General features: G+C 39.6%; 2 protein-coding genes across 3 annotated transcripts in view; one reads left to right on the top strand and one right to left on the bottom strand.

Moving 5' to 3' along the window:
* Positions 1–12729, top strand: part of ST6GALNAC3 (ST6 N-acetylgalactosaminide alpha-2,6-sialyltransferase 3) — a 226591-nt gene that overhangs the window by 191710 nt on the left and 22152 nt on the right. The gene's annotated exons all lie outside the window — the stretch shown is intronic.
* PIGK (phosphatidylinositol glycan anchor biosynthesis class K) overlaps positions 9531–12729 on the bottom strand; it is a 237562-nt gene continuing 234363 nt past the window's right edge. The window contains exon 12 of the mRNA XM_054833091.1: positions 9531–9863. Within this exon, the coding sequence (XP_054689066.1) occupies positions 9567–9863 (297 nt within the window). The 3' untranslated portion in view covers positions 9531–9566. The remainder of the gene's footprint in view (positions 9864–12729) is intronic.

Raw genomic sequence — 12729 nt, 5'->3', positions numbered from 1 at the left:
GAATTACTAAGTCTGTCCCTTTTGGATGTCATTCCTCTTGATATTGAATCCTCCCCTACTCTATGTGCACTTTAAAACCTTGCCTTTACCAACAGTAGTGATTCCAATTGTCTTTTTTCACATAGATCCTAAATCCTAAATGACACATTAAAATATTCTTGCCAGGGCCTTTGAGCAGTCACCCTGTTGGAACAGAGCCATGGTTTATACAAACCATTGCATTAGACATTTGGTCCCTGACAGGCGGATGTCAGAACTGTTGAATATGATTTAAAAGAAAGAAGAGGGAAGGAAGGAATGGTGGAAGCTCGGATCAGAAGGAGAAGGATCGTGTTAGTGATCTTCTTAGGGGAAGAACTGAATACCTCGCATCCCCAGCTCAGCCATATCTAATCTCTGCACTCCTCTGAAGAAAAGCAAGATGTGCACTGCATGCAGCTGGAAGAGCTATTCAGACCATGCAGTATGAGCACATTGCTCTGTTTTGTGAATTTAGTTCCTCACACCGTCTCCATCCCAGCATGAGAGAAGTCTGTAAGCTCAGTGCAATCGTATCATAATTTGGATCTCTACAGGAGACTGAACTCGCATCACCAGAATGCATCAAGCCAATGCATGTGTCAATGCACAGTTACATATACGCACAACAGTTCCAGGCCCATGGTGACATTTTTCAAACTAATATATTGACAGGAGTGCCAGGATATTTTTTAAGCATATCCAGGAAGAAAAAAGAGCATTACAATGAGGAAGAAAACCCAGCAGAACACTGACACCCAAGTATATTACTTAGTGTGCAGTTGCATTAATGAACCATTACTTCAAATCCCAGGTTTGCCAATAGTGTCACTGTTCGTTTATCAAGGCAGAATCATCCTGGATGTGAACAGAATGCCTGTATAATAGATAACTTCTCAATCCTCCCATACCATACATTTCCTTGAGCCCATTACAAAAGATTTATTTTTAAATTGGAATTTTTTCTTTTACAGCTGGACAGAATGAGACTGTTTGTTGAACAAATGGTGTTAAAATCCCCAAGGGTCTGACTTACTTCAATAACAACCAAGACTACTGCTTGAGCCAGCTGATGCTCTTTTAATGAGCACTGCTTGTCAGAGGATCATATCTGCAAGTTGCTGTATAAAATAACCGTTTTCCATGAGTTCATAAAGCAGTCTGTCTTTTGAAATGGATGAGGTGTTGCACCAATCTCTGCAGCACAAAACAGACACTTGTTTGAACTGAAAGGGGGGAAGAAAAACAACCCAAAGCATATGACAGGGTGGGTTTTTTCCTTCTTTTATTTTAGTTGTTTTCCCTTTCTATGACAGACAGCTTTGTGTTTGTACACAACAAGCTCAATAGAGTCAAGAAGAAAAATGCTGAAATACAAGCTTCAAAATGAATTTCAGCTTTGGCTTGAGTGAATTAATGCAAGCGTGACAGGTCGCTTATTTAGCAAACTGGGTGGACAGTAAGATAAAGCCTTTTCATGTGACAAGACATCCCCAAAAGGTCTCTCTTTGTCCCTCATAAGGTTTTTCAAGGCAAATGAAGAAGAGTCTCCCAGACAAATCAAAATGACAAGTTCAAAACAAAACATGTGAGTCCATTTTTAAAGGAAGATCATCCCCATACCAAGCCCAAGCTTATTAATGTCGCTTCCTGACAAGCACAACCATTTATGATTTTGCTGAGTCTGTGGACCTGATTGCTTTTAAATAAAACTGTACCATGTAATACTGCTACCAATGGATTCAAAGCTAAGATCACACAGTAAAAGGACAGCATTTAGTAGCCCTGTCATCAACCTGTTCTTTTTAATATATATGTTATTTATGGCTGTAGGTTAGGTTATACCCTTGAATATTACATTTCTCACCAGAAACAGCAATGAGTAATTGGGTACTGCAGGGTTTAATGTTCAATACTGAGTCATTTTGATTAGACTCATATTTTATCAGTTGTGCTATTAACATCAAAGATTTCTTAAGCTACAATACTCTATACATTTGGTTTTAATGTGAATTAAGGAAATCAGGATCTAACATACTCAAGTACCTTAGGCTTTTTGTGTGTGCATGTCAAACCAGCCTAAGTCTGATAAAATTCAGATTGCACTTGTGTACAAACTAACTCTGTCCTATGAAAATGGACCACTGAAGTTAATTCAGATTTGTTCAGAGCCTTGAACTATGTATGTAATGAATCTTTCAGACAGTTAATTCAAGCAGAACAGAAATAGAATCCACTTAAATGTTACTACTGCTTGGATTGAATCTTACCAGCCTGGATAGGTCTGAAGATCCAAGTCTCGATGGATGAGATCTGCAAATCCTGTCTTTGACCAGAGCAAAGAGAGAGGTGATGACTTGGTCTTTGTTTATTCAATGAAATGACTGCCCTAGCTTACTTTCTGACCAGAAACATAAACATACAATTCTATTTTGCTCTAAAGTAATTTTTACATTTTGTAAACCTTTCTCCATTTTGCAGATCTTACAGGCAGGCTGATAAAATCATGAAGCAGGAATAATAACGATTTCTCGCACAGAAAAGTGTGTATGTTAGAGATGTTGGTTGACAGTTTCACCTCTATTAACCTCTCGTCCAAACCAGCGGAGAAGTGGGAATATTTACTTATCATACAAATTCAAACTAAGATGCTTTTCCTGTGAGCAAAAATGCTCCCAAACTTTGTTTGCAAGGCTAAAGTCTTGTGTGGTTTGCTGCATATATTACCCTCACCGTAGTTTTTAAAATTGTTTAGTGTTCTTAATATTGGGCAGATAGAAACATTCTCCCTGGTATTTAACTTTTTACTTCAAAACTGGTTAAACTTTTATTCCTGTCTGTCTGTCTCAAGTCGTCACAGATTTTCCTATAGTATCTAAGCTGCTGTGCTATGATGCAGGTTCTATATATGATATTTAGCATGCTGCTTCTCTTTAGTGTTCGAGGCTACACAGGAAACAGCCTCTAGCATATTAACTGCCTGTTTCACCTGAAGTAAAACAGGAAAGCATTTGAAAAGATAAGTTTTCCCTTGTCACCTTTCCTGCTTGTACGGTAGATTATCAGAGCCTTTTCCCCCTCACGTGTAAGGAGAGGCAGATATAGAGAAAAATGTGTTCTTTAAACCATGGGAACATTTTTCTTTGCTGTTCTATTAATATCTGACTGAAATAAAAAGGAAAAATTCTGAATAAATGACTGCAGGCTTCTTAAAACCTGTAAAATGATTTTTTAAACAGGGCTTTGGCTAACAAAAATGGGATGTGAATGTGTGTGTAATGGAGCCAGACTCACAGAGGAAAATGATAATTTCTTATGTCTGGCACCTGTCAGGTTTCTTTAAGAGTCTAAATGCATGTGTTATCACTGATAACCAGCCTTACTCCCAAATAGACCAATCAAAGCCTAATTTTCAGAGGTAAATCTTAGAGTCCTTTCGAAGTCCAATTTCAAAACATGATCCTGTGTTATCCGACTGAGGCCATTATCAACTAGATTTGTTTGCACCAAATGTAGCTTTGAAGGATAGTAGTGGTAAGAAATCAGAGAGAGTATCTCTTCCAACACTGAACAAGGAGTGATAACAGTGTAAGAAGTAGTACTAGTTCTAAAACTTGCCTCTGTGCTCCAGTGATTTTACACCAGGGGTTTAGAGACGATACACATAGCCTCACCATTGTGATTCTGCTGAAACCTACGGTAAGATACTAGGAGCAGTGTTCAGAGCAGGTAGCAATCACATTGCTCTATATATCATGATTAGTCCAGGACAAAGAACAGATGGCATGAGAAGGAGATGGATTCCATGAATATGGAGTGGGTGGCAATTGTAGCTGGTCCAGGCTCTGAGACCTGAGAGAGAGGTATTGGTAAATAGTGATAAATGTGAAAGGGTTGTTTCCTGGGTATTACAAGCTACAGGAAGACAGAATGGAGTTGTCAGCTGACAACTAATTTTTATACATGAGGGTTTTTTTATGGCTGCTTTTATTCTGCGATGTGTTGTTTCATTTGTTTGTTGGCTGCCAGGCATTCACTGTGAGATTTTAGGATTCCCAGTTTGTGAAGAGATGGCTTTGTGTGGGAAAAGCCTGTGAGATCAACCAAGGAAGCTGTGGTTTCAAAGTTAGAGAAGATGAATTCACAACTAGTAGTGAATGTTTAAGCCCTGGTTTTCAGGTAAATGAACATAAGCAAATACATTTGACTTTCCTTTGAGTTTTATCCCACAAAGTTAATTGTTTGATGTTGAATTTTTATTGATGGTTCATTTTCCACTCTGTAGTTACTGTATCGGCAAAAGTAGTGCTCTGAAAGCCAGAAAGAAGAGGAAAATACTCCAAAGGAAGTTGAACTATTAGTCTCCTGAGACACCCAGTGTATAGATTTCTTTGGCTTATGAAAGACACATCAGTCACACCTCCTTTCACGATCAAGTCTAGCCTGTTTCCAAGACTTAGTGTCATAGGCAGCAAGTAATAACTCTACAGTGGAGAGATGACATGTTTCAATGGAGATGCCAAGGTGTAAGCACGGATTAGTTCAACTGACCTTTTCTTGGCAGATGCCTCAGAAGGTGTAAAATGGCTCAACAAAACCCATGGGAATACATCTGGGATTTTAAGGATTTTATTCCTCTGCCCTTACAAATTAATTAATGAATTGCTGGTTTTCATCCTTTTAATCACTTTGATACTAATTTTTATTCCAGAAGAAACCAGAAGGGCAATGTTGTACAGTTTCATGATTAGAAACTTTTGACTAGATTTTTTCTTACTGTTTTCTTAGGAGAGTTTATCTCTGTGCCTAATACATATTTTAGAGTGTAATAGTTACAGACTTTCAGAAGTTTTTTACTTATCTTTGCAGGAAAAGAAAACGGGTTTCACAGTTCCTCACAAGAAAGCTGTATAATTATTTCTGCTTCATACCGAAGAAATATTTGCAATATTTACAATACTTTCACTGCTTTTCTTCTAAATAATTCCTGTCTTTTGTTAGAACTTGGAAAAGAGCTACCAGTACATATTTCTTTCAGCAAGATTTTGTTTATTTCAAATGAGGCTCAAGCTCATGTGTGGACGCCATATAGGTTAAAATTAAGATTCTGTTTCTGAATGATATATGAATTCTGTAAAGAAAAATGGTTATTTTCCTTTGGCTTCGAAGCTGATTGCGTGCCCTTTCCAGAGCAGTTCATTTAAATTTTTGAAGATTTATTCGAACGTTATTGAAAAGGACATTCTGGAAAAGATGGAGAACAGGAAATACAAAACCACCAGGAACATCAGGTCAATTTATTGCAGGGAATTCTGCGTAATTTTGGGAGACTGGGTTGAAAAATATCTGTCTTTTTTCTATTTCTTGTTTGCAGGAGCCTGGATTCTGCATCATGGCAGTCATTTGGATGTTTGTTTTGTAGTATAGTTGCACTCGTTAGTGGGAGGAATGTGCAGGGTTGGCTGAGAAAACAAACCTGTGAAAATTTGAGCCATTGAAGGACAGCAGTCTGGGAAATCAGCTGCACCATATTTCAAGCCTGTGTTCAGTGAAAGGACAGTCTGCACAGCAAGGCACAATGAAAGAGGATTTACTGGGGTTGAAATTCCGTACTTTCAAAAGTTCTCCATGCACTTCAAGCCAGGATGAATCTTCTTCTGTTGCAAAAACTAGGCATACATCCCACTTAGTTATTTATGATAATCTGTGGAATATGTTTTTCCTAATAGGGAGTCATCACATTTTACAGGTCTGCTTGAGATTCGGGGGCAGAAGCAGACAGGGATTTTCACCTTTTAAATGGGACTGCAATTACTTTTCTGTCACAATTGCATGATTACTCGCACACTGGCCACCTGTAAGGGAGATATTCAGGAACTGCTGGGACAAATCGTATACAGGTAGTCATGTTGCAAATGCCTGCATACCCCTTGTGGGATGTGCCGTATTAGCTGCTGCTTTGTGCAACTTGTGTTTGCCAAGCACATTGCCTTCCTGCTGTCCTATGGTCTGCTATGCATTGTTAATGCAATTGATTGAGAATTAGATTTATCTCTTGTCGATTTGCTGCTTACTCTGGGCTTGATACTATGACTCGGAAGACAATAAGAGTACTGCTGGTGGTTTCATTGGGAGCAAGAACAAGTTGTTTGGATATCTTGGCTTCTGTTAGTAAGTCAGAATGCCTACTTAATTTACAGGTGTGCTAATAGTTTAATTCATTTTGCTTTCAGGAAGTACTTTGAATGGAAAGCAAAAGATTGCTATTTATTTTGGAGCACTCTAAAATGTGAAGGCAACTTAATAATTAAGTACAACTTTGTGCAAATGCTAATTCTTAGCACTTGGGCAGCTGAGGCCCTCTATCCACAAAGTCTTTTAGGTATGAGCACAGTACAGTATGTCAGACCAAAAACCAAAAGAGATCACAAAGGACATAAATAATTTTATACCTTCATTTTTATGGCATTTTGGAAAAAATTAATTGGAATTGAAACTTTTCTTTTTTTTAACAAATAGGAGGAAAGAAAAGGATAGATCATTTTCTATAAGGTGCATTGAACTCATCTTCTACCTGCTGCTCCTGAATTAAAATCCACAGTAAAGTAAGCCTCCACCTAATCAGTCTGTCAAATATCTTTTCTGCCTCTCCTCATGATTATTTTTGAACAAAGTTAAGCACCTAAGGCAAAGTACTGAAAAGCTCTCACCATTATTTGCTTAGGAAGGAGTGCTTCACTAGTTGTCTTGTCTCAAGTTGGCAATATTCCGTTGCATTGTATAATATTTGAATTGTGGGGGTTTATAACTACTGGTCAGGTAAATAACAATGTGATGCCAGGTAAAAGATACCAAGAGATGAATTGAATGATATTTAATTATAGCTGTGTCTGCTACTCAGGCTCCTGGAGTGGATACCTGGAGTGGCAAAGGAATTACCATTACAATGATGATCTTTATATGTGGATACTAGGCATCCTTCAATCCAGGCTTGAAAAAGAGGTGGTTCCAATAATTGTCTTTATAGGCACAAAGTCTTTTTGAAGCTATTTACTTGTTTGTAATCAAAATATCAGATATTTTGCTCTCCTCAGATGTGTTTATTTTCCCAGTTTCCTATTAATAGAAAATTCTAGGAAGCTGCTCTGTCAAGGCTCATGAATGCACATTCCCAGAGGGTCAAGATACATATTGCTGGCTGGAATGCTTTAAGACACAGTCACTTCCTAACTGTCCAGTGCAAAGTCAGCTATCTGCTGTTGTGCTTCCAATGTACATTGGTCTAGTTGGTCTAGTCTGGTTATTTTGCTTGAGGCAGGTTAGAGACCTGCATCATGTGCTGCCAGAACTGTGGGAATGTCATGGTTTAACCCAGCAGGCAGCTAAACAACCACACGGCCGTTCGCTCACTCTCCCCTCCCAGTGGAATGGAGAGAAGATCAGAAAAGAAAAAAGGTAAAACTCATGGGTTGAGATAAAGACAGCTTAATAGTACAGAAGAGGAAGATGATGATGATGATAATAATAATAATAGAAGAATATACAAAACAAGTGATGCACAGCACAATTGCTCACCACTCGAAGCAAATGCTCAGCTAGTTCCTGAGCCATGCCACCTCCTGGCAACACCCGGTTATATATTGAGCATGATGTCATGTGGTATGGAATATCCCTTTGGTCAGTTTGGGTCAGCTGTCCTGGCTGTGTCCCCTCCCAGCTTCTTGGGTGCCCCCTGCCTCCCCATTGGCAAACCAGTATGAGAAGCTGAAAAGCCCTTGACTGCTTGGCAGCAACTAAAAATATCACTGCGTTATCAACATTATTCTCATCCTAGATCCAAAACACAGCACTACACCAGCTGCTGGAAAGAAAATTAACTCTATCCCAGCCAAAAGCAGAGCAGGGATCAGTAACCTCCAGTTGTTTGGTGGTGATAAACAGTTGGAGCAGTAACATCACCTACCACACAGCTCGATTCAGGCAGTGTCTGACAGGCTGCTGAGCATGAGTGAGGATGATACATAAACTCAGCATAGATTTAACTGAGCTGTATAGACCTAGCTTTGTCCACCCGAGTCTTAGCTTTTCAGCTTCTTGGTAATATTTGTCCTTGCATGCCTTGCAGAACACTCTGAGGTCTCATTTATTTGCAGTAGTAAACTGCTTAGGAAGGAGCATGTTGGCAATGTATATTTCAGTTCTGGATTGCAGCGTAAAATGCATTTTTCCCATGGTTAATTTTCACACATTCATGCAATACAGAATTGCATTTCATGCAACTCATGCATTAGTGTAATGTTATCAAGAGGAGATAATTTTATATTTGTTACGCCTTCATCCCAGACTCTCTTCTTAAAAGGAAACTCCAGAAATCTCTAGGAAAGTAAGTTAAAAAACTCCTTCCTGGGAGAAATGAGGTTTTCTTATGTATTCATTTACTGTGGTATTTGAGGGCTGAGAGAGATAATAGCTCACATCTTTTCAAACGCTGCTCTATACAAAACACTTCAACTCCAGCTGCTTCTTACAGCCTCTATAAACTCTGTTTAAATGTTATGGAGGCTGTCTAGTCTACATTGTAGTTTGCAAGTTAGAAATGGGCAACTCATTCCAAGGTGTGTGAAAACAAGCATCATCTCGAACTAATCCTTTGCATGCACTTAAAGAAACCAAATAAAAATACAAAGGTAAAACAAGAGCAAAGCATCACTTAAGGCCCAGAAGAGAAGCAACAGTTCCCTCTTTGAAGAGCAGCTCTCTGGTTGTGCAAGTAAATGGCAAACTTGAATGATCTCAGTTGAAGATGTTCTCTCTTCCTTCACCTGTATTGTTGTTCTCAGGTACTTAGAAAAGCTTTTGCTCTTGAACAATTGCTGAAATTTATTGTCTAAGTCATTTTAAGGAACGGCCTTCATAAAATAATTTAATTTATATTCCTTCCCCCTACCAGTAAATTTTTATTTCTTACATCCTCTTAGGAAGAAATTGAAGGAAAACAAAGGTATAATATCACCACTAAAATCATTCAACATTTACAAAGAGTGATCTGCTAGTATATAAAAGATAACTCATTTGCTTCATCTTGTAAGCATAAGGAATCCCTGTGCTAGATCTAAGTGCAATGTACATCTATGGTATCAGTAAATCGGTTAGCTTAATCTGTGCATACTATATACATCTGCAGAGGTAGTGCATAACAAAGTGTGTAATAATGAATACTGCACAATGGAGGTGTGGTGGGTTGACCCTGGCTGGAGGCCAGGTGCCCACCAGAGCCGCTCTCTCACTCCCCTCATTCACTAGACAGGGGAGAAAAGGTATAACGAAACGTTTGTGGGTCGAGATAAGGACAGGGAGAGATCACTCACTAATTGTCACGAGCAAATCTAATTTATTACTAGGCAAAACAGAGTAGAGGAATGAGAAATAAAATCAAATCTTAAAACAGCTCCCCCCTACCCCTCCCATCTTCCCGGGCTCAACTTCACTCCCGGCTTCAACCTTCCCCCCCCTCAGCAGCACAGGGGGACGGGGAGTGGGGGTTATGGTCAGTTCATCACACGTTGTTTCTGCCGCTTCTTCATCCTCAGGGGGAGGACTCCTCTCATCATTCCCCTGCTCCAGCATGGAGTCCCTCTCACGGGGTGCAGACCTTCAGGAGCAAACTGCTCCAGCGTGGGATCCCCCACGGGGTCACAAGTCCTGCCAGCAAACCTGCCCTGGCGTGGGCTCCCCTCTCCACGGGTCCACAGGTCCGGCCAGGAGCTTGCTCCAGCGTGGGCTTCCCACGGGCCACAGCCTCCTTCAGGTGCCTCCACCTGCTCCGGTGTGGGGTCCTCCACGGGCTGCAGGTGGAATCTCTACACCCCCTCATCCTTCCTCCATGGGCTGCAGGGGGACAGCCTGCTTCACCATGGCCTTCACCACGGGCTGCAGGGGGATCTCTGCTCTGGCGCCTGGAGCACCTCCTCCCCCTCCTTCTGCACTGACCTTGGTGTCTGCAGAGTTTCTTACATCTTCTCACTCCTCTCTCCAGCTGCAAAAGCTCTCTCTCTCTCTGTTTTTTCTCCTTCTTAAATATGTTATCACAGAGGCGCTGATTGGCTTGGCCTTGGCCAGCGGCGGGTCCGTCTTGGAGCCGGCTGGCATTGGCTCTATCAGACACAGGGGGAGCTTCTAACAGCTTCTCACAGAAGCCACCCCTGTAGCCCCCCCGCTACCAAAACCTTGCCACACAAACCTAACACAGGAGGACAATACTACACAGCATAAAGGATAATGACATTACTCTAAAATAGCAAAGCCCTGAGCAATGCTAGTAAACCTATGAGGAGATGTAAGATGTCTGTATTGTTTCATATGGTAATAATCTGTGTATCCATGTAGTTTTCATAATGATAGATGGATATAGACTATTATATAAGCAGTTCAAAAAGAAATTACCTGTTTATATTGAATAATTTCCATATGAATGGTTTAGGGATGTGGGTTTTCTTGCTTTGCTTTTCTGAGATCTGTGGTTTATTTCTACCACTGGCTTCTTATCACAAACTGCAGCCATACAACTTGATCTCATCAGATCAAACAAGTTAAACATAGTCAGATCCAGTCAATACTTAGATGAGCGATTTCTAAGGTAATTCAAGAATGCATTAAGAAACTGCTCCATATCAGTATTCCTCTCTTGCCAGCATTGAACAAGCATCTCCCATGCTGTTGGGGAGTCCAGTTGCTTCATGGTTCTTCATCCTCAGCCTAAATTGTCCGTTATCATTGTCATGCTGTTAAACACCTTCCACATTCCCCCACAAGTGGCTGCATTTGTTGGTGTATATGTTGTCTACTGAGAACCTTTGGGGATGAAAGGTCCTACATAAGCAATGGAGCCAGCCGGCTCAGATGCTATATTTTATATTAGCTTTCTTCAGCCCTTATTTTAGTATATCTAAACACAGTGTTCATTTTGAAGCACCATTTAGGTCAGCCTTTGACTGGAGAGTACAGAGCATTATTTCCTTGTCTAAAGTTCTTATGCAGAATCAGGAGAAGCACTGGCATATACCTGTCAGAAGGGCAAGATAAACCAGTATTTCTATTATAATCTTCTGTGAGACAAACCTGAATGATCATGGCTATTTTTTATTCCTTTGAAAGCTGTGATTTAATTGGCTTATTGGACTTAACTGAGAGCTGGACTTGGACATTGCATCTTGAGGTTTCCATTTGCTTTTACTCAAAGCCAGTTGATGTAACATTTCTTGATCCAACTGAACACGTAAGGTGAAATCTCACACTGTCTAGACTTCTGTTTCTTCTCAGTTTTGTATAACAGCTACAATTCTACCCCTCATGGAGAAAATGTATGGGAAATCCATACATGGGGACTGAATATTGTAATAGCTAAGAACTATGATAAAGAATACCAACTCACTGGTAATCATCAAGCTATAAGATAGCATCAGTGCAAAATGAAATGAGAGGGTATCAAACATATTGCCAGAGGAAAATACAGATTAAATACAAATAAACACAAAATACAAGTTAAAGATATGAGTAGGCTTGTATAATGAGAAAGAGGGAGCCCAACAAGCTGAGTAGCTTCTTTACTGTTTAATGCCATACTCCAAAGACAAATATTACACTAATTTTTCAAAGAAGGAAAAGTAATGTTTTTCTACTGTATTTGTTCCTGAACAAATAGCAAAATCATGGAACAATTTCTTTAACTGAATGCACAGAACAAGACACGCGGCAAAAAAACACTATTAGTGTGATCATAATTGTGATTAGGTAATCACAATGGATTTTCTTGCTCTAAGACAATCATTTTCTCCTGTTTTGAAGGAAGACAATGTGTGGCATAGTTATACAGGAACTGTGTATATAATAAAGAAATCTGTAAGCCACAAGGCCAGAATCTACCTGTGTTCTTTCCACAGGTTTAGGGTGGGCCTCATATTAGAGCGCCTTATCTCCAAAAGGTACTCTGCCTGTATACCAGGCAATATATCACTCTTACAGAGAAATTCAGCTCTGGCAGAAGTCATTCCAGTGACTTCAGTGAAGTTCTGCCTGACCACACCAGAAGTGAGTTATATTCATGGCCATTAATTTGGGGATTCAGTCTGTATACTGTGTCAAAATGCTGACGCATGTGCTCTGAGAACTTCCAGTGAACATATCTCTTTAGAGCACATGGTAAAACGAAGTCAGGTGTCAGTCATTCATAAATCTCTTGTATTTATATATAAAGTTGGGTAGGAAATCTGATTAAATATCAAAAGTATGTACAGTTATAGAAGGAATAAAGGAGTGAAATCTCTCTTTGTTCATATGTTTTCTTTCAGTTTGGAAAAAAAATATTTTCGTAAACATTCTGGATACATTGTAATGTGTATTTTTGCACTATTTCCTTCCTCTGGTGCTAAATGAGGATGCTCATTTCCAAAACCCCTAAAGCATAGACAAGTTTGCCTATGACTTTTAAATTTGGATTTAGGTAAGGAAGTCCAATTTATACAAGCTTGGAGAGGTTTTCTTAATACCAAGCATATCTGAATATGCCTGTCTTTATACCTTTGCAGGATTTCACATTGCCTAATATAATGTTCGTCATGGTTTTAATTTTTCCTCAAAATGGATCTCTTTTATGTCTGCTATTTACCATCCTTGCCAGAGTCATTGAGCACAAGAAATGCAGTATCTACAAGA

This window comes from Grus americana, chromosome 8 (genome assembly GCF_028858705.1).
Source record: "Grus americana isolate bGruAme1 chromosome 8, bGruAme1.mat, whole genome shotgun sequence".
Taxonomy (NCBI): Eukaryota; Metazoa; Chordata; class Aves; order Gruiformes; family Gruidae; genus Grus; species Grus americana.
This window is presented reverse-complemented; position numbering and strand designations above follow the sequence as displayed.